Below are 24,544 nucleotides of genomic sequence, written 5' to 3'. Positions count from 1 at the left end.
CCGTTCCATGTCTCGTGCAGCTTCTCTTCCAAGTAACATCACTGAACTGTTGGCCGGAGGGAGATTATATAAGAAGAGGAGGAGGAAGCAATCAGCGGTCATCAGCTGATTGAAAACACCTGCGTGAAGACGAGCAGGTGTGCATTACCGCCACCATCTGGTATGGAGTGTGGCTCGAAATGTTGATCTAGCTGAACTATTATTTAAAAGTAAAAATGATAAAATACATAATAATTATGTGCGTGTGTGTGTGTATATATATATATATATATGTATGTACTTTACTTAATTCAGTAACTAATAATGTTCTTTTTTTAAGCTTTTTTAATAAAATTAAAATTTACAGAGACTAACAAAGCCATGTACAGTTGTATGTATTTACGATTCACTTTCCTGCATGTTTGATGTGGTATTTTATTTTTTATTTTTTAAAGCAGGGGTTCTTGTAAGAGGAGTATATATTTATCATATTCATTTTCACCCTAAATTTGTCGGACACTGACAAACTCCGTCATTATAGCATTAACCATTTATGTGGATTATATTGGGTTTTACAGAAATGTGGTTAAGATCTAAATATAATATACAAAATAATTACAAATAACAATGAAATGTGACTTGATGAAATTAACAAAACTTGCAGATGTGATCTTTTGTGTGATCTAAAAGAAATGAGTGACATGTAATGTGTTGCAATATAATATTTAACAGAAATTAGCTAAATTTTAAAATAAAGAAAACAAGGATTATTTTTGCAGAAATAAGAAATTATGTGACCACTTTTTTTTAGCTTGTCATTGGTGGAGATCAATTAGGCAAATCTTAACTATAACCATGTATCACACATTTGCAAACCTCTTCTCAGACAATAATTCACAGTCATTTTCTTTAGACTCTTTATTTCTTTGAATATATTTGATCAAATGTAAAATCAAACATTTGAAGTAAAGATTGAACAGTTTCTGACTAGCAAACCTCAACACTGTCAAAATAAGGAACATTATTGATACTTACTACATAGTATACATAGGACATGGTGTATCTTAGCTGAGCTTTAGCCAACACAGACCCAAATTACAAAATCATTATTTTTAAAAGTCTTTTTACTCCCACAATTTCCTGGATTTTTGAGCTGGTGCAAAAGAAAATGTGTCAGGTGAAGCAAAAGCTTGTGTTTCTGTCAAATAATCGATGATTCTTCAATGTAAACTTCACTTCAAAAGGTCTGTACATGGGGGGGGGATCAGTGTTTGTCCTCTACACTGGTGACAAGGTCATATCAACGTTTCAATGGAAGACTTTAGGCTATTTACAAATCGCTGAGATGTACTGTGATGGTACAATTTCTCTCAGACACGCTGTACATTACTCAAGTGTATTAGCTCAGCTAAAACACCCCAACCCCACCCTATTTTTCAAAGTGCATTTCCACAGATCACCACGAGGTGGTGCTTACACCATATTCAAGGCTTTGATAGTGTCATATTTGAATGAGCCTAGTTCAGGTGTGTTTGTCAAAAAAAAAAAAAGGAATCTGGCAACAATGTTTTTGAAGAGTCTCTTCAACTGTGGTTCAACCACACAGGTGATTTCACTGACGTCACCTCCGCGCAACACAAACAAACTGTGCTTGGCAACATCTTAATCGTTCCTATTTGGCCGTCGTTTCATTTGCGGAGTAGATCCTCCTCCTCGTGCAGTGTTCTACATTGTTGTCGTGTCAACAAATCCCACAAAAAAAATCTGATCTGATCACACTGACAGGTGTTGTGTGTGTGTGCGTGTGTGTGCAGCTGCAGCCTCTTATACTCTACTCCACTGTGCCATTGACCTTCATTGTCCAAAAACATTAACATGTGCCACAAAGTTTGTTCTTTCAGCTATTTCTACAAACAGAATCCCGATGCGAGGATGTATAGATCCACAGCTGAGAAGTCTTCAACAGTGTAACCAGTCACTTAAAGGTCCAGTGTGTAAAATTTAGGAGGCTTTATCGGCAGAAATTGAATGCACTATCCATGTGTGGTTTGCACAAAGGTATAATTCCAATTTAAAATAAAAATCCGATCTTGTAGCCTTAGAATAAGCTTTAAGGAGACCACCAGGTTTCTACAGCAGCCTCAATAACCAACCAGAATGTGCATTTTTTGCATTTTGAAGTGGAAGCTTTCTATGCAAATGAAAAGAACAACATCCTTATTGGTGTCTGCACTACAGTTCCCTAACATGCTGAGTGGAGAAGATTATTTTTTACAATATACAGTCTCGCCCTCTGATGTCGTTAAATGTTACACACTGGACCTTAAAGAAATGTTTCTAAATCTGTGAATGAAGCTACATTTATTTCTTTAGTAGAGATGAAGGGGCTCAAGAGGCTGAGTGTCAGTGAAAGAGTTTGACTCATAAACTCAGTTTGGTTTTAGTCTTTTCATGGGACCATTTCCCAAAAGAAAGATGTCGCGTTAACGCCAGCCTTTTTCTTCAAGCATCGCTCGAACATTTCATAGATTTGTCTTTTGAGGAAAGTACAAACACAGGTCACGCTCACAGAGAGAGAGAACGATGGCATAGCTACGAAGACAACGTGATGAAACAGTAGCTCTACTTTGGAACGGTGAAGAATTAAAGACCACATCGTCTCGGGGAGGAGAACAGTCACAGGGCAGTGTTTTAGCCTGAGCAGTCAAACACAAACAGAAGAGTCAGAACAGTCAAGTTAGTGAGTTTACAATGAACACCTTTCAGGAACTCCAAAAGGTTCATAGCATTTATGACAAGTAGTTCGTAGTCACACAAACTGTATGCTGTAGTGTGTGAAGTCAAAATTACGCTCTGAATATGTAGATGTTCCTGAAGAACTGTAGCACGTTCATGAACATTACATCAATACCTGAACTGACTAAAAAAACGGTTGCAGGACCACTTGATATCGGTGAGTTAATGGAATGATTGAAGAGAGGAGGCGCTGTGGCACATACAGTACATAAGCTACTTAAGGATTAGAATATCTATACACACACTGTACACTCTCTAAAATACAATTTACTGTACATGATGAACACTCGCTGGCCTCGTTTTTATCTACAACTCTATCTTCCTGTCTCTGAGTAGTAGCTCTATTAGTCATCAAAAAAAAAAGTGAGATAGTCTGCCCGATGTGTGTTTACATTCCCTGTCCTAGTGTATATTTTCTATCAATGATAAACCTGTCGCACATAATGTGATGTGAAACAGTCACTTTACTGCCTTCGTTATATCTAGCAACTGCTCACCTAACAGGGTCACCAACAACGCCACAATCCTGCTGGATGCCTTATCAAAGTGCTGCTGCTCAGAACACACACATGGATACACACACACACACACACACACACACACTGACACACACACACTGTTCCTGAGTATGAACTGTAAGATATTAATTTTGGCTCTACTCTGAGAAACAAATGTAGTAACCTAAAGAGAGCTGTTTGAATACAAACAGCAGAACTCTGATATACCAGGTATGGACATACCTTCATTGAGGAAAACAGGTTTTAAATAAAAACCCTTAAAAAACATGTGCTCCTGTGAACAAGGTACATTATACATTGTATCTAAGGCCATAGTTTCAGTAAAAGAACAAATGAGGATACATCAGTAGCATGGGAACATACCATTTTCCCATAAATATGTACTATGTCATGCTTTTATTTAAATTTTTTAGTTATGGTTGCTCACTATTTTAGTGACAATGGGGCAGGTGACTCTGTACATTTGGGCTTTATGATCCACAACTTCACTGTTTTACTTTACTTTAATGTTGCTGTTACTGTTTACTTGGGTCAAACACTGTTGTGTAGCTGCAGCAGGAAGTTGTTTTCAATAAAAAAGTCTAAAAACATGATGGAGAATTTCCAAACTTCATGGCCAGATGTTTCCCTCAGGACTGAAACAAAGTGAAAAGATGAGCTAGAACAAGGCTCCACATGAATGCTAATGTCACTCTGTTCCTGTTGTTATATGTCCATTTGAGAATGTAACAATACAAGTTTTTGATTACTTGCTGCACTGCTTGCAAAAACAAAGTAATCACTGAATTAGAGTCGCCAAGTTGCCCAAACTATGGTTTAGTCCCAACATAGACTGACTAAAAATCATCTTTTGGAGGTATTAGACAGAAATATCTTATATTCTCTTTAAAGACATATTTTAAATGCTGCACATGCGGCAGCGAGGGTAAAAGACAAACACACAGTCCAGGAATTGATGAAGTATTAATATAAAGTTGAAATAGATTCTCAGCATGATGTGTAGCAAATGTGTCAGTGCTGTGGACAAAAGCAGTGATTTTTACATTCATTTTTTTCTACTTCTGTGCTGAAAACTGAGCTCACAGACACTCACAGACACTCACAGACACACACAGACACACACACACCTGACTCCTGTGCTCTGTTTGACAGCCACGCAGAAAAACACACAAATCAACAGACGAGAACATACTTATGGAGACAAGTGACTCGAACCAAAAGTGGTACTACGCATCTGTGATGGTATGTTAATGAAATTAAAACTCAAAACTCATCAGATACTCACTCTCTCTTTGACTCATAAACACCACTACAAGACAATTTAACAGTGAAACTAACAAACAATCCAAACATAGTTACCCATGGGGTCTGTGCTTGTTCATGTGATGAGAGAGACTAATGAACTGTACACCATTCATCACGTCAAAGAGGACAAAAAATAAAATCAAATGTCAAAGTGAAATGTCTCTCAGGTGACCGCCATTCATATTCAACATTCATGCACGCTGCATTTATTTTTGCCTGCAGCATTGATTGCACTGATCTCATGTGTGACATCGATTATGAACTCTACCGAACTCAACTTCATTGTAGATATCACTGTGTGAAAGGAAACATGTAAATACTATGTAAACTCTGCCTATAGTACAGTAGTCTGGATAGAGAGAAAAGAGAGGGGATAAACACAAAGCAAACCACGGATACTTCATTAAACTACTCTCAGCAGTCGACTCTTTTGCTGAAGAACCTGTCACGCCCAGTACTGGAGTGGCCCTCTATGCTGATTTTAACCTCCTGAGGGACAAAAGAGGGTTTAGGCAGAGTCAGAGGAGGCTCGTCCTCCGCTTTATCAGTTTGGTCTCTCTCCGGAGCTGACCAGCGTCTCTTGCGGACTGTGGGTCTCTCTAGATCACCACACTGTATTTTGGTGAGAGCAGATTCCTGTGTTGCTTCTCCAGTCCCTGAGACAGTCAGCATTACTCCATAGGTCTCCTCTGCAGAAGCCTTCATTAGGAGGCCGCCATTACTGCCTGCAGCGTTCGGACTCATACTGTGTCTTACACTGGCATCCGCATTGTGACAGGAGTCGGAGTGGTGACTCGTCTTCATCTTAGTCCCCAAAGCCTGGGCGTCTGTTGCTGAACCATTCCTCAAGCTGCGGAGGGTCAGCGACACACAAACATCGCCAACACACAACTTGGCGCAGGACAGCTCAAACAGTTGGGTGGTGCGGTCTGGGCAGCAGGATGACCAGCCCTGACCAAAGACAAAGAAGGGGTACTCCACCAGCACCTCCACACAGACCTGGAGAAGAGCACATTCACTGTAAGCTTTTTGCAAAACACAGGCTGGATAAAGATTTACAAGAGCCATCAAGAGAAAAACTCAAAAGTGCCAATCATTCGGCTCAATCACTTTACTGAATCATAAAATATCAACAAACAATTAGCCTAACTGTGAAGTGTTTTGAGTTCTGCTCCAGAAACTAAACAGTACTACATGGATGGACATACTGACCAGTGTATCTCATGCACTGTATGCTGGGAGGATTATAACAGTAACAAGGACATTCAACACTACTGCAGTTTGGAAAGGATTCTAACATTATTCTCTTAGTTTACGTTTTTGTTTCTAAATAATGTAGCTTTGGCCTTTTGGCATCCCAATATGGACAAAAAGCAAGATGCAAATATGATAAGGGGTGCCAGTGTAATTTGCATGCTCTCTCATCGTCACCCTGTCAAGGCTTCGTGGGACACTTTTCTGATGGAAAATTGTACAAAAAATGTATTTATTTAAAAGCTGGTGAAATGTTATTCTATCACAGTTATGCTGTATATGCCAAACAAAATGAACATCATCTTTATAATTAGGAATATAATGAGTCATACATTTGTCTCTCCCAAAACAAGGCTGGTCTACCGCAGCCTTGTTTGTGTCACTTAGGTAAATCTGAAAGGATTTCAAACACCAGTGATAGGCAGCGGTGGATTAACAACTGAAGTGTGTAGGAAATTGCTGATTTTCTCTTTGAATTTTTGTACAGATAGTGGCTGTCTTACATATTCTTAAGATACACTAGACTTAATCAGGTGTAGATTTTATTAGGTGAGGCTTCAATTAAAGTGACACAGTATAGGATTTCAACCTTCAAATAACATCTCCAAGATTATTTTGATGGTACATCAATTTACAACAGGTTGTCAAAGCCTAAGCAGGACTGCATCACATACATGGGCACTATGTAACTTCTGGTTTTGGGTCCATGTCACAAACTACTTTACTTTCAGTGACTGAGAATCTGCTTTCCCTATTTTCAGTGAGATCAAGCATCCATGTGCTTGGCTGGTTTTCCAGGGATCGTAGCACCTTGGCGGCATGTTTAGCAAAGTCAGTGCTGAAAATGTGTCAATACCTTGTAAAACTACACTTCAAAAAACCTGCACTATCCCTTTAAGATTGAAGTTATTTAAAATACCTCACCTGGGCTTTGAGCTCTCCCACAGAAAACTGAATGACCACAGCATTGGGAGTTTGCCCACTATCAATGCGTTCGACAGTGCTGGAGTCAATCTTCAACTCGCTGCTAATCTCAGCACTCTGGATGAAGTCCTCTGTCTTGAGGTCTTCCACACGCTTCAGCTCCCCATCAGCCAGCTGGATGATGGAGCCTCGCATGAAGAACGGTGGGAGTGCCACAGGAGATGAGGAAGAGGAAATAGAGGGGGATGCTTGGATAGAAACCGGGGCTGGAGTCGGGACACGAGCAGGAGGGGGGGATGGAGGTGTCACCGCTGCTGGAGCCTGGTTGCACTGGGGCAGAACTGGGAGTACAGTAGCCTGTGTAGCTGCAGGATGTGGTTGATGTCCTTCTGACCCCAGTGCCTCACACTTTGACAGAGCTGTGGCCAGATACGCATGCGGCATGGCGGTGGATATTTGAGGGGTGGTAGTAGCAGTCAGGGCACTGACAGTACGACTAACCTCCATTTCTGTGGCATTATTGGCACCACTGACTGGGATGAGGAGGGACTGGCAACTTGGGATCACCAAGTGCTGGGGGAGTGCTGCATGGTAGCTGACAGCATGCTGATTTGCACTGGTGATGTAGCCAATGATGGGTGGCTGTGTGGAGGAATAGAGGCTGGCTGGTAGCTCCTCGTGTGGTAGAGTGGTCTGGATAACTGTATGAGGAGCAACAGACTTCACCATCTCTGAGGAAGGGAGGGAGGTGAAAGAAGAAGATCTGGACACTGGTTTTCCTAAGCAGATGCTTCCTTTCTCAGTCTGGACAAAGGAGATCTTATTCGAACCAGCTTCGTGTTCATCGCCATGGTTTTGCTGTGCCACCAGCACCAAAGAGGTCTGGAGTCCTGCTGGGTTTTGGCCATAGTCTGCAGGGAGAAGGATATGTCTGGCCTCATAACTCTGGACCTGCTGATGGTTTGCTGGATGATTGGGGACCTTTGCCTGTTTGACCTCCAATTCTCCATTCAGTATACTCTTAGTATGCATGTCCGGCTTCCTCCCAGCTGAACCATCTGCATACTGAACCACCAACTGGGAGGGAGCGAGGGTGAGTGTCTGAGGGAGGACGGCTGCGTGAGGGTGTAGCTGAAGGTGAGCCGCGGGTGAAGTGACAGCATTGCCACTGACAGTCAGAGGAGTTCTGCTGTCCAGATGGATGTACTGGCTGGTGACTTGGGGAGAGCTCGGTAGCGACACAGGTGCCAGCTCTGTGGAGGAGAGGCCTATTTGGAACTGCTGCTCTCCTTTGGTGTTGGGGGAGATAACAGTGGTATAACCATCCAGGTGGGTCCGCTGACCTACTATGGCAGAGCTGTTAGGCACAGAGCTAGCATTTGTTGAGATGATGTGAGAGGAGATATATCCAGCATAAGGCCCAGAGCTGATGAACTGAACATTGGGTCCCAGCTGAGCAAACTGGATCGTCCCGGCCTGCTGAGGAACAGCTGTGGAGTAAACTGCAGGCAGAGAGGCCAGGGGCATTGTAGACAGAGGAGTGACTGACGAAGGTACAGAGGTGGCAGGAGAGGAGGAGATGAGACATCGTGGACTCTCTGCATCCCTAGATTTGCAGCGTTCACTGGCTACACTTGCCAGCCACGCTAAGTTCTCTGTGTGAGGACTATCGGTCACTACTGCAGCCGCTGGGGGTGTCGCTGTGGCTACAACCACTGGCCTCTGCTCCAGAGCCAGGATCTCACGCTTCTTAGGAGGTAGGCATCCATTACTCCGCTCTTGGTTGGATTTCATTGTGCCAGCGTGGTTTTAATATTCCCTTGTAAGACTTCTAAGCTCCTCTGAGGCTCCTTTATGTCCTCAGTGGTAAAGTGAAGGAGCTGGCCTCTCTGTGCACTCTGTGATTCTGACTCTCTTTGTTTTCACTTGTGGAAGGCATCAGGTCTCAAACCAGAGAAGATGGTGTTGCTCCAGCTCACAAAATGAGCTCCATAGACTTCATGAGGTATCATCTCTGGTGGATGTAGCTCGTCCACGATGTCTGCAGTAATCTGATGGCAGAGAGAAGATCAAGTCAGACACTGTAATAAACAATGTGATAAAATCACAGCTCTTAACACAAGTTGTACAAATTAATTTGATTTGACTTTACTTGGCTTTAAATTCAATTCAACCTCATTAAATTAATCATACTGTTGAACTTGTTCGTGTTTAAGAACCATATTCACAAATCTACAGAGACTAAAATGCACAACAGCAGATGCCAAAATACTACTGTTAAAATGTCTCTGATTTTGTTCAGCCACAAGGTGGTGCCTGATGGTGTGGCTACTGCACTGTGTTTTTCAAATGCACTTGAACAAAATGAGAACCTCTTAGTATTAGACTCCTAAAAGATCTACATGAGTTTTCAAGTTTTCAAACTAGACAGGTGTTTCCTGGGAGGTGCATTGCTGTTTGGACTGCAACAATTATTTGATGAATTGATTATCAATTCATTACTAAATTAATCGTCAACTATCTTGATAAGCGACCTATTGGTTTGAGTGTTTATTTCAATAATTAAAACAAGCGTTCTGGTTTTTCAGCTGCAGCTTCTTGAATGAATCAATTCCAGGTTTAGTAAACACCTATCAACATGTTCTTGCATTTTATGGACAAGTATGGATTTCTCAATTATGAAACAAATCATTAGTTGCAGCCCTTATTGCTGTTGACCATTATCCTGCTCTGGGGTACAAGAGTCAGAGCAGAGTGAAAACATAATAGCATAGAGTAACAGCCTTTGAGGATCTTGTGCTTTTGTCTTAGTTTTAACACTCCCAGGTCTTGTGTTGAGTCAGTGGTGGAGCTACTATAAATACAACATCCACCTCCAGACAGGAACTCTGAGTCAATAAGTACATCAGAAAAAATAAAGTCAAAAGACAATGGTTTCAAATTTGATCACAGGACATTCTGGAAGTGTAACTGGGCCTTTCATATTGTCAATGAAATGCATTAAAAGTCTTTCTAGTGCACCAAAATTGAATGGTGCAACAACTCAGGAATTCCAAATGGACAAGTTAGGTTCCTGGAAATTATCATGAGAAAAAAGTCTGTAAGTGTAAAGTACCTTAATCAACAAGTCACAAACGCAGCTACAGTAGCCACTGTTGATGTTTGACTCCATGGTTTCACCAACCTTTAGTCTCATACACAAGCATATTATTCATATACTGTATCTCTGAAAGCCACACACATATGTAAACACCAGCAATATGCTATGCATCCATTCAATTCAACAACATTAAAATGCAGCCCTTTGTTTCCCATGGGCTATTTTTTCCACTGTTTCTTTTTTTCAGATTGAATGTTCTTTCCTGCAGGCTTATCTGTGGGTCAATGCACAGGACTCTGAGTTGTTCATTAGCCAGAGGCACCACACAGATGGAGTGTATGACACCATTCATTCACATTTCTCCACCTGCATACCATTCAGATGAGCCAGTGCTAAAGTATTTTCACATAACAGGTGAGGTTCACTATGGTGAGCAGCTGCAGACATGTTACATAAAGACAGAGGTAAAAAAAACACAGCAGCGACCTTAGTCAGATGCATCTATATCTATCGATGGCTTCGACAAGGTCACCTCAACCAAATGCATTGAAAAGCTCAATACATGCAACAACAGAGCCTGGTAGATCCTCCAGATGTAACAAAGGAGGCGAGAACAGGGATGAAGAGACGGAGAGAAAGAGAGAGGGAAAAGGAGGATGAGGGGGAGGAGTGGAAGAAAGGCAATGTAAAATGACAGAACTGTGTTGAAGGAGGAAAGGGAGTAAAGGGGTGGGAGGGTGGGATAGAAAGAAGATTAGGAATGGAACAGAGGGAGAGAGAGAGTGAGAGAGATAGGGAATGGGGAGAAGACAGAGTGCTGCTTCTCCTGACCCACATTGAGCAGCGCCCGCAGCATCAGAGTGCCATAGCCCCCGCCTTGCTGAGAGTTCCCCTATCAGCAACAGAGCTGCTGCTGCTGCTGCTACAGCCAGAGCTATGAATTGCTCAGTGGCAACAACCCCACCTCAGCAACACCATATCAACACTGTAATGACATCACATCTGAAGCACAAGTACCTCCTCTGACTACAGCTGCAGTGGAAGACAAAGCCGGCATGCTCCGATTTCCAAATACCACAAAAACACACCATTACTTTCGATAGACCGGGATGCTCTAAAATAAGGTGTATCTCGTTTCCTCATTTAACCTGGACCGAGCACTGTGCACATTCCTCACTCACTCGCATCCACACAAACACACACACACAGTACAGCTAAAAGCCTCTCTAGATTTTCCAGCATCAGACTATTATTAGAACAATGACACTAACAAACATACTGCTTGCGTGATACTATGGAGAACAAAGGCGAGCTTTCGAGTCATGACTGTCACCGCAAACCAGTCACCACAGGATGCCCGAATCACTAGCCTGGCTCAGAACTGACACCCCTCAGACATGTATGGATGGGTCACAACAGAGAATGGGGTGCTCTCTGTTTCTTTCAACACACTGATGCTTTTCAGCTCAGACAGAGTGAAAGAGTCCAGCTCGTATGTGATCCTCTTTCACACTCCCACACACAAAGCTGCACAAACCACAGAAATAGGTTGGCGTAGTGGCGGCGTATGTCTGCCGTCACAAATAATGTTTTCTTTCATCCTCCTCTCTCTTGTCTCCAGGTGAGAGGCCCCCAAGCAGAGAGTTACGTCGTCACCAGCTCCTCTGGTCCCCTACCACCGCCTCCTCTTGATACCGGCGTCTTCTCTCATTTCTCCCACTACTTACTCCTTGCATTGATCCACAGCATCATAGCAATTAGCAATTAGCAATTGCATCATTGCTGCAGAGAGGCCACAGAAAGGCGACAACAATTATTCAGTGACAAATGTCTTGAAATGTATCTTCTTTGCAGAAATGTTCACAAAAAAGTTGATGCAGTGACCCTGGGGTTATGGACCTGGCATCAATGCTGCTATGTTTTATGTTTGACCATAAACACAGTGAAGCCCCTGGACAACAAATGTCTATATGTAGAAAACAAAAACATTATCAATCTAAACTCTTGCATATAGGGGGAGGTATTGAGGAGGACAACATGTACATTGTACATGTGTGACTCACTGCATATAACCAGGATCTCACATCAACATCTACAGCTGCGTTAACCACTCAGCAGATCAATACAACAGACTGCTTCATCTAATACCCAAAAGAGCCATTTTTACTGCCCCTTCTCTGCACAAGAGTGGTGCGATGCCTTTAAAAGGCGGACCGTCCGTGTGGCAGACCAAAGCAGACAGTATGAACAAGCAACGGGGTTCAAGCTGTTGGTCTTCACAGTGACTCCAAAGTTCTGCTTCAGTCTTCACACTACACAAGCAGAGGAGTGAGTGTACACAGGCGAACCTGGCAGCGGGTGCAACTACAACCAAACAGGAGTGATGCTGTTGAATCCTACAACTGTGACTCTGGACAGATGTTGCCTGTGACTGTAGCCTCCAGGGGCTTTAGAATGACAGTGAGAGCGCATGAGTGTAGTAGCAGGGCAGAAAATACTACTATGCCACAAATCAAGAGAAAAGAAACAACCCACCCTCCTCCCCTCTGGTTAGAGTACTAAGAATAGCTCACCAGCCTCTCCACTGCCACTGCTTGCAGAGCATGTCCAAGGATTCTTCCTGCCTCTCAGTGTGTGTGTGTGTGTCAGTGTGTGTGCGTGCGTGCGTGCTGAAGACGTGTTTCCTAGGACTCCTCTTCCTGAATCTCTCCTTTGTGCCGTTCTCCTCTCTTGGAGCTTGTGTTGTAGCTGCCCCAGCTCTGTCTTCCTCTCCGTATGAAAGCTACGATTCCCCTGCAAGCCGTCGGTAAAGGAAGTTCCCCACTGCTCAAGCTCACAGCAAGTCCTGCGTGCAAAGGCTGCTTCAGTGTGTGTTATGCAAGGCCACCAGACCGCCAGCTCCCTCTCTGCCTGGCTGCTTCTCTCGCTCTCTCTCTCTCTCTCTGTATTTCTGCTTCTCTCCCTTTCCCTCCCTCCCTCCTTTTTCTTTCTCTCTCAGTACTCCACTGACACAGCTCCTCCCCCAGCCAGCCTCATCAGCCGCATCAGGTATTCATTCAAAAAAACACACTCTACTTGGCTCAGCGCCCAGACTACGCTCACACAGAGAGGGAAGGAGGGGGAGGGAGCAACAGACTGTGGGTGAGGGAGGGAGGGAGAGCTGGAGAATCATAGAGGGTTTGCTCAGACAGACTTACTGCATAAATGCGAATAACCGTGGGACATTTGCACTGGCAATGCATGCGTGGATACTGACAGATATGCATGCACCCAAACTGTGAGAGGATTAAATTGTTCAGTGCGTTAGAACATCAAAGCTGTTTTAATGCACTGCCTTGTTCTTGTTCATTTTCATATGCATTTCCATTGCAGCAGAGATAAATCTGCTCATAATCTGCGCCGTGAGCTGCCCTACAACTATTCAGATGCAAAAATGACTGGGAGTCCCCCACCTACCCACCAATCCACACACACACACACACACACACACACACACCAAGGTCTCCCTAGGTGCCATCTCTTCCCAAGAGATATTTTACCTTAATTTAACAGCAGAATGTAGCCCTGACACTTGTCACTGTGGCCTTGCTCCTGATCCAAAAGCCTCCTCCTCACAGCGCACACTCCTCCTTGATCTTCTGTGCAGCGTCTGTATAGCAGCAACCTGGAAGACATGAACATAAATCTAGTGCACATGTGATTTACAGTCGATAACACACACATACACAAACACACATGCACACACTCTAAACCATTAAAATGATACTATGCCTTTCCACAGATGTTAAAACTGAGACAATAACATGTCCCCTGTGTGTGTGTGTATACGTGTGTGCGTGCGTGTGCATGTGTGTGTGAGTCCTGCCAAGGGGCTACTGCCTTGTTTTCCTTCTGTGACTCATGTTCCTTCAAAGATGCTACCAAGTCAATGCACACCTCAGGAACTACACAATCCCCATGACAAAAGAATGAAAAGCAACGTGACAGATGCCCCACTGTGAAACACAGTGGCACATATGAGAGATAGTTGTTTTCTTGCCTTGAAATGGCTCACTGTGAGTTGAAGGTCAGACATAATGTCAGTCAAGTGAACTGCAATAAGCTTCAGGAATATAATAATTAATGTTTGCTTATATTTTTAGAGGAGACACCGACCAGGACAACCAGAAGGAGTGGTTGTGCTGGCTTGATTGTTGTTGTTTTTCTTTTAGCACATACACACGGAAGGGCTGCACCACAAGTTACATTCCTCAGTGCGGTTCAGAAATAAAGACAGAGAGAGATGTATGTTACTAACATCACATACACAAAGCTAATGATTGTCTGAGTAACAGTAAAAGAAGTAGTAGTATTAATAGTAGTAGTTATGGTATGTGGACTTGCAACACTCTACCTCTCTCTCTACCAAATCAACACTGGATTATGCCAACAGTTCTCCATTTTTAAACACACTGCCTCTCACTACTCACTCACTCACACACAGCAGCCTTCAGCAGAAAACACAATGAAAACTCAAGTGGGCGCCAGATGCAGCAACTTCTGGGTCTACTTTTTCAACAGTGATCTCACACAGCACAATTGTGTAGACATGAATCATATTACCTTGAAACTGCCCAGTGTTCTGCAAATAAATCATAAATAATCCAAGCATCAGTACCAGAATCTGCTTCTGCATCCTCACCATGCATGTACTGAAGGAAAGTGAGCCTCTTCTTCTAATGTAGCAGACATGTCCAGACATGTAACACTGATTCTCTCTCTCTCTCTCTCTCTCTCACACACACACACACACACAACAGGGAAGCATGTGTGATGATGCAAACACTCACAATAGCAGTGCGAGTGCGATAGTTTGCATTGATGACGTCATTGATAACATTTCCTGGTTCAAAGATCTTCTCAGTTGAAAGAAGAAAAAAAAACTCAGATATCTTATGTAATATCTATTAACAACAGTTTGACATAAAACAAACTACCATATAATAATCAGTAACACAGTCGAGTAAACGTGCAAAGGTCCCAAAATAATGCGTCATTAATTTAGTGAAACAAATGTGGCAGCTGTTTAGTAACTGTCATTAGTAGTTGAAGGTAAAGTGCCTAAAGCGTGACCTTATGGCTTACACTCATTACTTTAGTTTTTAATAACCTGGTAGTTTCAGAACTTACCCGAACTTAATCTGTGAAATAATCGTGACTGAAGACATTTTTATGTCTTACCCGGCGCGGACTGAACTACTAGTCAGAGGAGGGTACAATGCTAATAAAATCATGCTAATGCTAATAATAATAATACGGTGTTTTTTTTAATAAAAAAATATGAAAATGCTCGGTAAAAGGTTTCACTAATAATACATTTACAACGCGTATGCTAATTTAAATAAATGGAAAATAACTGGATATCTGCATACACAAATGTGACCAACAGGCAAAAGGAAAGAGGAAAATAGCCGTTACTGTTTGGTTTGGCTAACCAAGAGCAAATCATACAGTTAACTGTTGTTGTTGTTGTTTTATGGAAATATAAGTGAATGTCCTGCTTCTAACATACCATTCACATTGTGTTTTATTTATACAATTTAGATTTGATTAAACCATTTAAAAATGTAAGTTTATTCTCGTATTGATTTATTTATGTTTTAAATTATTCTTTATTTTATTTAGCCTATATTTTACTAATGCATCTTCTCTTTCTTTATATATCTGAATAAAATAAATTTTTTCATTCAAAATGATTTTATTTCATGCAAAGAAATAAACATTTCAACCTTTCTCTTTGACATTTAGGTGTAAGTTTTCCTTGAATGCCTCACCCTCTAAAACCATGTTTGTGCATTACCAGTTTGCAGTAATGTGGGTGATTTATTTTTTGTATTTCTGCCCCTAGTGGAAACTTTTAAGAAAGTTAATTCTGAGATCCCTACACTGTATTTTTGTGTTTGACTCTCAGGCCTAAGGGTTCCCAAAACCTTTGCACTTTTCCTATTCATAACTTCATAAAATTAAAAATAACTGTACACATACTTAGCATTGAAAGCCACATTTAAACATTCTTACAGCAGATGTATTTAAACACTAAAGCATATAGCTATACATATACACTTTATATATATCGGATATAAAGGGAATAATACAACACTGTCATTTATTGATGTGGTAGACAATGAAAGACTGAGCTATGAGTAGCTATTATACAGATCGCTTGAGGTCATGTTTCCAATCGGACTCTTGTTTACTCATCCCCACAGAACATTCAAGCTGCTTGTGCATTGAGTTCAGTGGTTGGTGGATATTGAAACCACCAACTCTGTGATTGGTACAAAACTCATTCATCCACAGCTGCCCCAACAAAGCTTGAAAATTTAAAAAAAAAGTATGTGTTCGGGTTAAGTTCAGCATGTGGGAGCAGCCTTTGGGAAACATTATGTGCTTGTATGGAAAAGAAAAGGAAAAGGTGGAGTGTGGGTGGTGGGATTAAGAGGAATATGTTGTCAGAGCAGGAGGAAAATAACTCAGTCCCGTCTGAGAGCACACCTGTCTACTCTGTGGTGTGCTACAGTTTGGAGGGAACAACATGCACACTCCACACTATGTGGGGAGAATGTGAAAGCACTTGCTGCCATGGCAACAAGGCAGCTCCACAGTCTCCAGTCCCCATTAAGAAAGATGGGTGGCAACGTGGCTACTCAATGGTGGTGTAGCATGACACGCTGAAAGAGCCTATTGAAAGCCAGTGTATTCAGCGGTTAATGAAAAGAGCAAAAGGACAGCGAATCCAACAGGCAGGTGATACTGACCTCAGTGCTCCAGGTGCATGCACCTCAGAGACAAGTGTGAATGTGCTCTTTTTTTTATCAGCTAATATGGCACACCTTAATGTAAAAACCATTAAGAGAGTGTCTCTGAATTCTAGGCTTAATTACAATAGAGGACTTGTTGTTGAGTGCAGGTAAATGGTCCAAATGACCTTGAACAAAGTCCTGGATTAAATGTCATCTTTGGTTGGCTCCCAAATGTTTACCTACAAAACATTTTAATTGCAATGCCAGTCATACTTAAGGAGGTGGAACCATCACTCAGTCGACCTGTTCAATCAAAATGTCTTTATTATAGAGATCTTTTACACAATCATCCAAACACATTCTTGTATTCATGCTGCTAAGGATAACACATTCCTCAGGTAGGATAGACAGAAAACAGAGCATTGCTGGAGCACACAATCAAACTGAATTCTTTAGCTCTGTTTTATGTACATGCTGTGCATTTGGTGAAAGCCAAATTCACCAGAACAAAACAGATTTCATTCTGGGACCAACTGCCATGGCATTTTTTTTTTTTTTTTGTCATTCAGCTGAAAATAGAAAGCCACTGCTTACGCACATCTCCAGATCATAGTATAGGCAACTAAAAGATTGGGTGGGAGGGATGTGTGGAGGAGGGATACAGCTACTGAAAGAGCTGGGTAGAATTTGTTCAACCGTACAAGCAAAATTAATCAAAAAGAAACCAAACTGTGTTAAAAAAGAAAAAAGAGCTACAGTATGTGCAGCCAGGAAGCAAAGTAGCTGTTGGCTTTTAATCATAGTTTCCAAAGATGCTCACCACAGATTTGCTGGGTGGGTTGTAAGACGAAGACAGGAAAGACAAATGAACACATGAACTTCCTGGTAATATGATCTGTTTCTGTTGCATTAAACACTACATTAGTGATCACAGAGCAAAGGTCACAAGCTGTCGATGTGTACACATGTCTCTTTGTCTGCCGTTTGTGCCTGATTTAAATACTAAACCGTGACTGAAATGACCTCATTGACCTCAGAGAAGTTGAGCTCTCCTCCCTCTCCCTGTAAAACAGGTTCATTACCATATTTCCACCATAGAGGGCAGTGTACTGGTTTCTGCGACATCCTAATTCAGCGGTGGGTTATAGTAATAGGAAAGAAATATTAGTCTCATTATTATAAATATGTACATAAATGAATCTGTTGGCTGTTTTGTAACTATATCATTTTATTGCATATACACTGTATATCTTTATTTTTCATGCTTTATTTACAACACATACTTTTATGTGTAATCTCTGCCAGAATGCATTATTTAAAGTGATGAATACATACTGTACATAAAATATGTCAAAATAGAGCCTGAGGAGCTGAAGCTTTTTGTGTCACAGTACAGTATTCAAAGTCAAATCAACTTTCTAAAGCACATTTAAAAACCCTGTTGTTTACAATGGCACAACATTAAAATAAAAGATGAAAGTTAAACTGCAAAAATAGTAAAATAATATAGTAAATATAATAATAATAATAATAATAATGATAACAATAACAGTGATGAGTAAAGTGTGTAATAAAACATTCACTGATATAGTATTTCATACATAGTCTCTAAGCGATCTCACATGAATAACATCAAATTTGTTTTTCACAGAAATTTTAAAGCTGTTATTTGGAAATAATATATTCATATATCAATTTCAATTATAAAACTTGTGTTTTTTGTATTTCTGTCTCAATATTTGATTTAACTCAGTTAAATCAAATATCACAGGGCCACATAGAGACAAACAACCACCCACTCTCACACACACACACCTACTGTCAGTATACAATTTGCCTTAAGCCCTAATTCTGCATGATAATGACAGTACATGAAACATACTGTAGTGTTTCCCTAAAACAACATTATCCAACACAGAAGGAGAGGCTGGATTTCTCTGCAGTAACCAAAGCTACATCCATGGTTGTCTTGACAACTCAATCATCGTGTTGCCTTCAGCATAACTGTATTCAAAAACACAAATACTGACACCTAATGTTATGTCGTAGAAAATGATATAAACACTGTGTCCCCCTCAAACCCCCTACACCCACTCCTGCACAGATCTACGCACACTGTATTTATGCTTCCACATCGCTCACCCTTGCCTCATATTCATTTCTATTTTTATTACAGGGGAATGAACCTGAGCACAAGCAACATACAATTCTATTAATAACACCCTAACTCTTATTTATTCACTTTCCTTCAACTGAGTTAATTCATATTTTAGTGGACTTTCATAGGGCAGAAAATCCACATCATTTGAAATCCATCAGGCCTGGGGACTGTATGAAAAGAATAGGGGTGAGGAGATGAGAAAGGAAAGCCAGGCCAAGCAGCTTTATGAAAAACACATCAATTTCTGCATTGGGATGAGCTAATAATGTGAGTAATGTCATTGTGAGTCCTAAAAGTCCTCAAATGAATGTGTGCAAATGTAAAAGTGCCTCAGTGAATATCCAGTGTAATAGCAGGGGTTTGTTTCCCTCTCCAGTCATCAGGTCTTCTCCTCATCAAGCAGCTCTGTCCTCTCAGAACCCAAACTGCCTGTAATTGCCATCTCCAGCTGAGTGGAATACCAACATGCGCACACTCACTGGGCCAAACAGCGACACTGAGCAGCATTTCACTCCACACCACCTTTCCTCCACTTTAAAATACCTGCCGCTGCTTGTGTGTAGATCACATCTGACTAATGTACACACAGACTGTGATGACACACATTTGGTCACTCTGAGAATATTTTGGTCCACCGGTTACCTCATCGCTCTGAACTGTACATGGCTCTGTTGTGACACAGAAACATAAGCTTTGCATTTGGCATATTATCAGTGTTGTTTTAACAACCAGTTGCTATTATACACTATAGAGCATGGGATGCTTGCTGAAACATTAATATAGGTCTGCTGTATAGTAATAAGTGTCCCATTGAGCTGCTCTACAAACAGAATAAGTGGGTTATGTTTGCTCATCAGTATACAGGACAGCAAATGGAGGTGGTGGTTAGTGTCCGTTTACATTTTCAGTAAAGATTGCCCATAATGGGGGGTGTTTGTGGGAGGGGGGGGGTCATTCTGTAATCTGGGAGTGCCATCTGTGGCTGTCAGCTGAAGCTGCCACTTGGTGGGCCTCACACAATCACCACTTCAATACTTGCCAACAGCTGGAGTCGCCACAGAGACGATACAAGTACATGTGAAAAAGCAGAAAAACTAGACAAACAACAGCCAGGACTGTTTGGTAAATAATTGATTTTTGTCACGGAAATATGTCTGACTGTTTATCCTGTGATGATAATAATAATACTAATGTGATGATAATTGTAATTTTCTACCACTTTATCCTCCAGATGAGGGTCTTGGCAGGGGCTGGAGTCAATCCAAGCTGACACATACAACAAGAGACAAACAACCATTCACTCTCAGTCTTATATGGACACGTGAGAATTTCAACGTGATCGATTAGTAGAATGAGTTTTTATGAATTTGATCTCTGCATTTAACTCATCCTTATTACACACCACTTGTGAACACACACAACACAGTTACAAGCCCTATTCATTTCCTATTGGTCATGGGCTGTCCTTGGTAAACACTAGGTGGAGCCAAACTCCCTTAACCAAGAAGAATGGGACCATTTTTTCCCAGCAAGCTTTGCAATAAGATTCACAGAAAACCTGCTCCAAAGTGAAAATGATGCATAACTGCGGTGATGTTTCATATAGATGGTCTATACAGACAAGACTCTGACTATCTTATAAAATTCTGCGCAGCAATTACTTCAAAAGAGAAATCCACAGAGCTCGGAACAGTCTTTGATTTTTCTTCATGAAATTTCAGTTTTTTCAGTTTTAATGTACAAAGAATCAATCTAATGCACCAAAGGTGCCTGAATGCCATTAGGCTAAGACATTGAATTCATACAATGTAAGTAAAACAAACACATCGTGGCTTCTTAAATTGATATAAATTACAATATATGTTATCAAACTGCAAAAATGTAAAAGACAGACATGTTAAGCACAAGTAATTAGTGGTGATTTCATTTAATATTGTTTAACACAAAAAAAGTTAATCACAAAAAAGAGTGACGCACATGCTGTCAAAGTAAAGGAAGAGCAAATGTGCTCAGGTTTACATTTCCCTTTAATACATTTTAATGTGATCTTAAACTAGTGTTAGCAGCTGAGGAGCTTGGTGACTGAGGTCAACAACTTAAAACTGAAAAGTCTGAGCATGTAGCTCAATTTAAATACAAAGATGTACTGCAGGAACAGCAAATTAAATAAATGGTGAGCCAACACATTCACCCAGAATTTGTACGATAATAAAATAAGCAAATTTTGTGCAAATAATGAAAAGGTAACATTTACCATTACTTTTTCTGTCTTCCACAGAGGCATAGATTTGGCACTGGGAGTGATTCTGAAAGTGGCATGTAGACATACATGCATAAATACTATATGTGACAAACCAAACCCTAGTTGTGGGCAAGTAAAAAAGTTCATACTGATCTGCATCAATTCTGCTGCATGTTCAGGTGGTACCTGGAAACAGTGTCTGAAATGTTCTGCTGGCATTTTTCAAAACACACCACACAGTGTCTGCTCAGCTTCATTGTTGGACTCCACTTAGAACTATTTAGTGTCATCTGGCCCTGGAGCGCTTGACAACAATTGTACCAGCTACCATATCATATACAGTCCGGTTGTGCTGAAAGAACAGGAGTGTGATGAAGGCTGGGAAAAAAAAGGCAATTGAAAAGTTCTTGTTCAAGGCCCGAACGGTTGATCTGGAGAGGGACACAGACACAGTGGTTACAATGCAAAGTGACTGGTTTAAATCTGTTATAAAACTGATAAAGGATATGATTTTCAAAACAACTACTCACGCAGACAGAGAGACATTAGTTGCCGGCACTACAAGCACCCTGTTAGGCTGAACCAGAACTGATGAGTCACACGTAACAACTCTGAGTCCAATGAGAAACTTCCCTGGAGTGGCTCCTCCTGCTCCCCAGATACACACAACCTAAAGAGAAGGGCAAACAAGCCGTCACTTCGACACATGGAAGCTTTTCAACAGAGATGGAACTGGTAGTCAAGCTCGAGGTCACAGTACATGTTTTAGAATCATGCTGAAAATGTATCAGCACTCACCTCATAAAAACACACTAATATGCGGTACACAAGTGCAACAAGCATCATTTTCTGTAGCTCCTCCATCGATGTATCCTCATCTATTTCTTCCACGATAAAATGCATTGCGAACTTTGAAACGTCCCTGGAAAAGAAAATACTGTAAGTCTATCTTGTCCGTTTGTATGTCAAACACTGTCTTCAATTAAAAATCAGTTCTGATTGAATTATTAATAATACACAGGCACAATTTTATCACCAAACATAAATTCAATTAACTCACTTGATTCCACTGAGGTGCATAATACTAATAATTATGGTCGCTTTGATAAAAAACAAAATAAAGAAATCCACCATCTCAGCCATGAGTCTTTGTAGAAGTGAAGGGATAATATACTCTCGACCTGGTGAGGAAAAAACAAACAAAAAAATGTGCTTTAGTAAAAGAAGGTCAGTGCACAAATGTCAAAACATTTGTATGTGTTGACAAGTGGACACCATAGCATTACTGCTGAATCCAAATGTACCCCCACTCTCAGAGGATAGGTTTCCTATAGTCTAGTTAGTGTTCTAGTTAATCTCAAATGTGTTGGATTGTTCACTAATAGGTAACATGAGCTGGGATTAGACCGTCATGAGACAGATTAGATTTACTGTTGATATGTGTTGTTGCAATAGTAAGGCTGGGTAATGGTGTACTTCTGCTACTGAGGTCTTGTCCTTCGTGTTTTCTTCCTGTATATACTAGGAGCCTTTAGGGACACTGATACTAGTATGTAGTAATGTTAAGAGACAGAGATTAAGTGTCAAAGCATGCCAAAATGTAAACATTAAATGAAATGCATAGATCTAGTGTAGTACTGCACTGTTTACACAAATGTCTCATTTGTTTTAGTTTAGTTGGATGAAATTTAGGATGTGACGACACACATATTGTCTAATGCAGGAAAAGAAGTTAGCAATGCAATTCAGTTCTTTACATTTCAGTCTACTATGTCGAACTGAAAATGAAGACACAAATCGCCTGAAACAGTTATTTATGCAGTGAAAAATGTGTCAGCATTGAAACAGATGGTTTTAAAGTTACGGCTGAATGCTGTATGTAGACGGGGGTGTTCACACAATATCACCCACAATTGCACATGTGAGTGTAAACGTGAAGCGTGCGCAATATTCATATTCATAAAGCCATTAACTTTTACCTGGTCTCTGAGCATTTCCATTCTCCTGTGGCTGCTGCTGCTGCTGCTGCTGTGGCGGCTGACCGGGCACTGCATCTCCACCTATCCGGCTGCCTGGAGAGGCGACGGCTGGTGGGTAAGGTGACAACGGAAGACTGTTGAACCACTGCTGGGAGATAAAATCCACAGACGCAGGCGACGTGCCACTAGTAGCGTGTAAAAACTGTGGGTAGGACATGGCTGACGCTGCCAGCCAGCTATGCCAGCTCACATATCCAGTGTAGTACTGCCACATCCACGCTTGAAGCTTCTCACAGTACTCGGACGTGGCGTGGCTTTCGCCCGCGTCCTTCTTTCCCTCGACGTCGTTCTTGCTCCTTGTTCGCTGGGTAGCGTCATCTTTATGTGGCTTTACAATGTTCATTTCTTTGTCGACTTCCATGTTTGTATTTTTTTGGTCAGCCATGTTTGACGACGACGACGCAGCGTTACGTACAACGTCATTCGGGCTCAGCACATCTGATCGCAGGCCACGTAAAACAAAAATACACGTACACAATGGTTGATAAGCAAGCTCTTTGAGAGGCGTAATGATATTCATATATAATCAAATAGTACTTACAAAAGATGAACAGATTCTCACAAAAACTTATATTTTCTCAATTTCAAGACGAATTATGACCCCCGCCTCCTCAGCCTATTGGTACTGTCCAGTTGTCCCCTGCTATTGCTAGAATCAGCCACAAGGGGCATATTTTCTGTGATATAGACAGTATGGAGTGAAGTGACTTGAGGTCCACATTATGTTTTGATTACAAAGTAATTTAGCAAAACTTTAAAAACCATTAATGCAATCTAGATTTGAAAATAATGAGTCCTTTGCAGAGTAGCCATTTAACATGGTATAGCAGTGTTTCTCAATCTGCCCTGCATGTTTAAGAGGTTTCCCTGCTCCAACACACCTGATTCAAATTAATGCATCGTTATCAGGCATGCTTGTTGATTAGCTGAACATTTGAATCAGGTGTGGTGAAGCAGGGAAACATCTGAAACGGTGGTCACATTAACAATATCTCTGCTCAGTTCATGTAATCAGGACAGGACAGTGATAGGGAGCCAGCATGCACCTTAAGTCAATTGACAGCCTTTACTTTGATGTACACTTGTGATTTTCCAGCTTTTATTTCAGTATTATTAAATAACTAATTCATTTTACCTTTAATAAAGTGTCAATTTCAGAAAGCATTTGTGTATAGTAGCAGCCCAAGGGTAACAATCTTATTATCAAGATGACCATTGCAAAAGCTAGTCAAGTTTCTGTTCTGAGGTAGAGCAAAATGCCCCAAACTACATGAATTGCACATGTGGCACTGAAGAGAAAGAGCTTTCCGTTATTCATTGTTGCCCACAGACTCATGTGCGATTGTAATCATTCATTAAATCCTGGAGGATTTGGGTCTAGGCATATTTCACCCTAAAGGACCCTAATTAAATCAAATTATGTGCACTTGTGTGAACACCACAT

At 41.1% G+C, this 24,544-nt stretch overlaps 2 protein-coding genes across 4 annotated transcripts; both read right to left on the bottom strand.

Annotated features, from left to right (window-relative positions):
• Nucleotides 1-1,180: 1,180 nt before the first annotated feature.
• On the bottom strand, nt 1,181-14,620 carry LOC122774867 (ataxin-1-like). Of its 3 annotated transcripts, XM_044034444.1 has the most exons (4): nt 14,479-14,620; nt 13,416-13,540; nt 6,777-8,827; nt 1,181-5,597 (listed from the first exon to the last, which is right to left on the bottom strand). In XM_044034444.1, exons 3-4 carry the CDS (start codon nt 8,568-8,570, stop codon nt 5,013-5,015), a joined length of 2,379 nt encoding a protein of 792 aa, XP_043890379.1. In that variant the 5' UTR covers nt 8,571-8,827; nt 13,416-13,540; nt 14,479-14,620; the 3' UTR covers nt 1,181-5,012. The 3 variants fall into 3 exon arrangements, with proteins under 3 accessions (XP_043890379.1, XP_043890380.1, XP_043890378.1); XM_044034445.1 differs by lacking the exon at nt 14,479-14,620 and having other exon boundaries at nt 13,416-13,992; XM_044034443.1 differs by lacking the exons at nt 13,416-13,540; nt 14,479-14,620 and adding an exon at nt 12,450-12,798.
• Nucleotides 14,621-20,727: 6,107 nt separating this feature from the next.
• LOC122774936 (protein FAM8A1-like) lies at nt 20,728-23,492 on the bottom strand. The gene is made up of 5 exons (XM_044034550.1): nt 23,041-23,492; nt 22,122-22,242; nt 21,860-21,983; nt 21,592-21,731; nt 20,728-21,492 (listed from the first exon to the last, which is right to left on the bottom strand). Exons 1-5 carry the CDS (start codon nt 23,483-23,485, stop codon nt 21,348-21,350), a joined length of 975 nt encoding a protein of 324 aa, XP_043890485.1. The 5' UTR covers nt 23,486-23,492; the 3' UTR covers nt 20,728-21,347.
• Between the last annotated feature and the right edge of the window lie 1,052 nt (nt 23,493-24,544).

This window comes from Solea senegalensis, linkage group LG9 (assembly GCF_019176455.1).
Source record: "Solea senegalensis isolate Sse05_10M linkage group LG9, IFAPA_SoseM_1, whole genome shotgun sequence".
Lineage (NCBI taxonomy): Eukaryota > Metazoa > Chordata > Actinopteri > Pleuronectiformes > Soleidae > Solea > Solea senegalensis.
This window is presented reverse-complemented; position numbering and strand designations above follow the sequence as displayed.

Bases quoted from the DNA above. Each gene is read 5' to 3' on its own strand.
- LOC122774867 (XM_044034444.1), bottom strand. From the start codon at position 8,570: ATGAAATCCAACCAAGAGCGGAGTAATGGATGCCTACCTCCTAAGAAG. The intron at 5,598-6,776 runs GTGAGGTATTTT...GCTCTTCTCCAG, and splicing joins TGGGAGAGCTCAAAGCCCAG to GTCTGTGTGGAGGTGCTGGT.
- LOC122774936 (XM_044034550.1), bottom strand. From the start codon at position 23,485: ATGGCTGACCAAAAAAATACAAACATGGAAGTCGACAAAGAAATGAAC. The intron at 22,243-23,040 runs GTAAAAGTTAAT...TTTCCTCACCAG, and splicing joins TGGAAATGCTCAGAGACCAG to GTCGAGAGTATATTATCCCT. The intron at 21,984-22,121 runs GTGAGTTAATTG...TTTCTTTTCCAG, and splicing joins ATGCACCTCAGTGGAATCAA to GGACGTTTCAAAGTTCGCAA.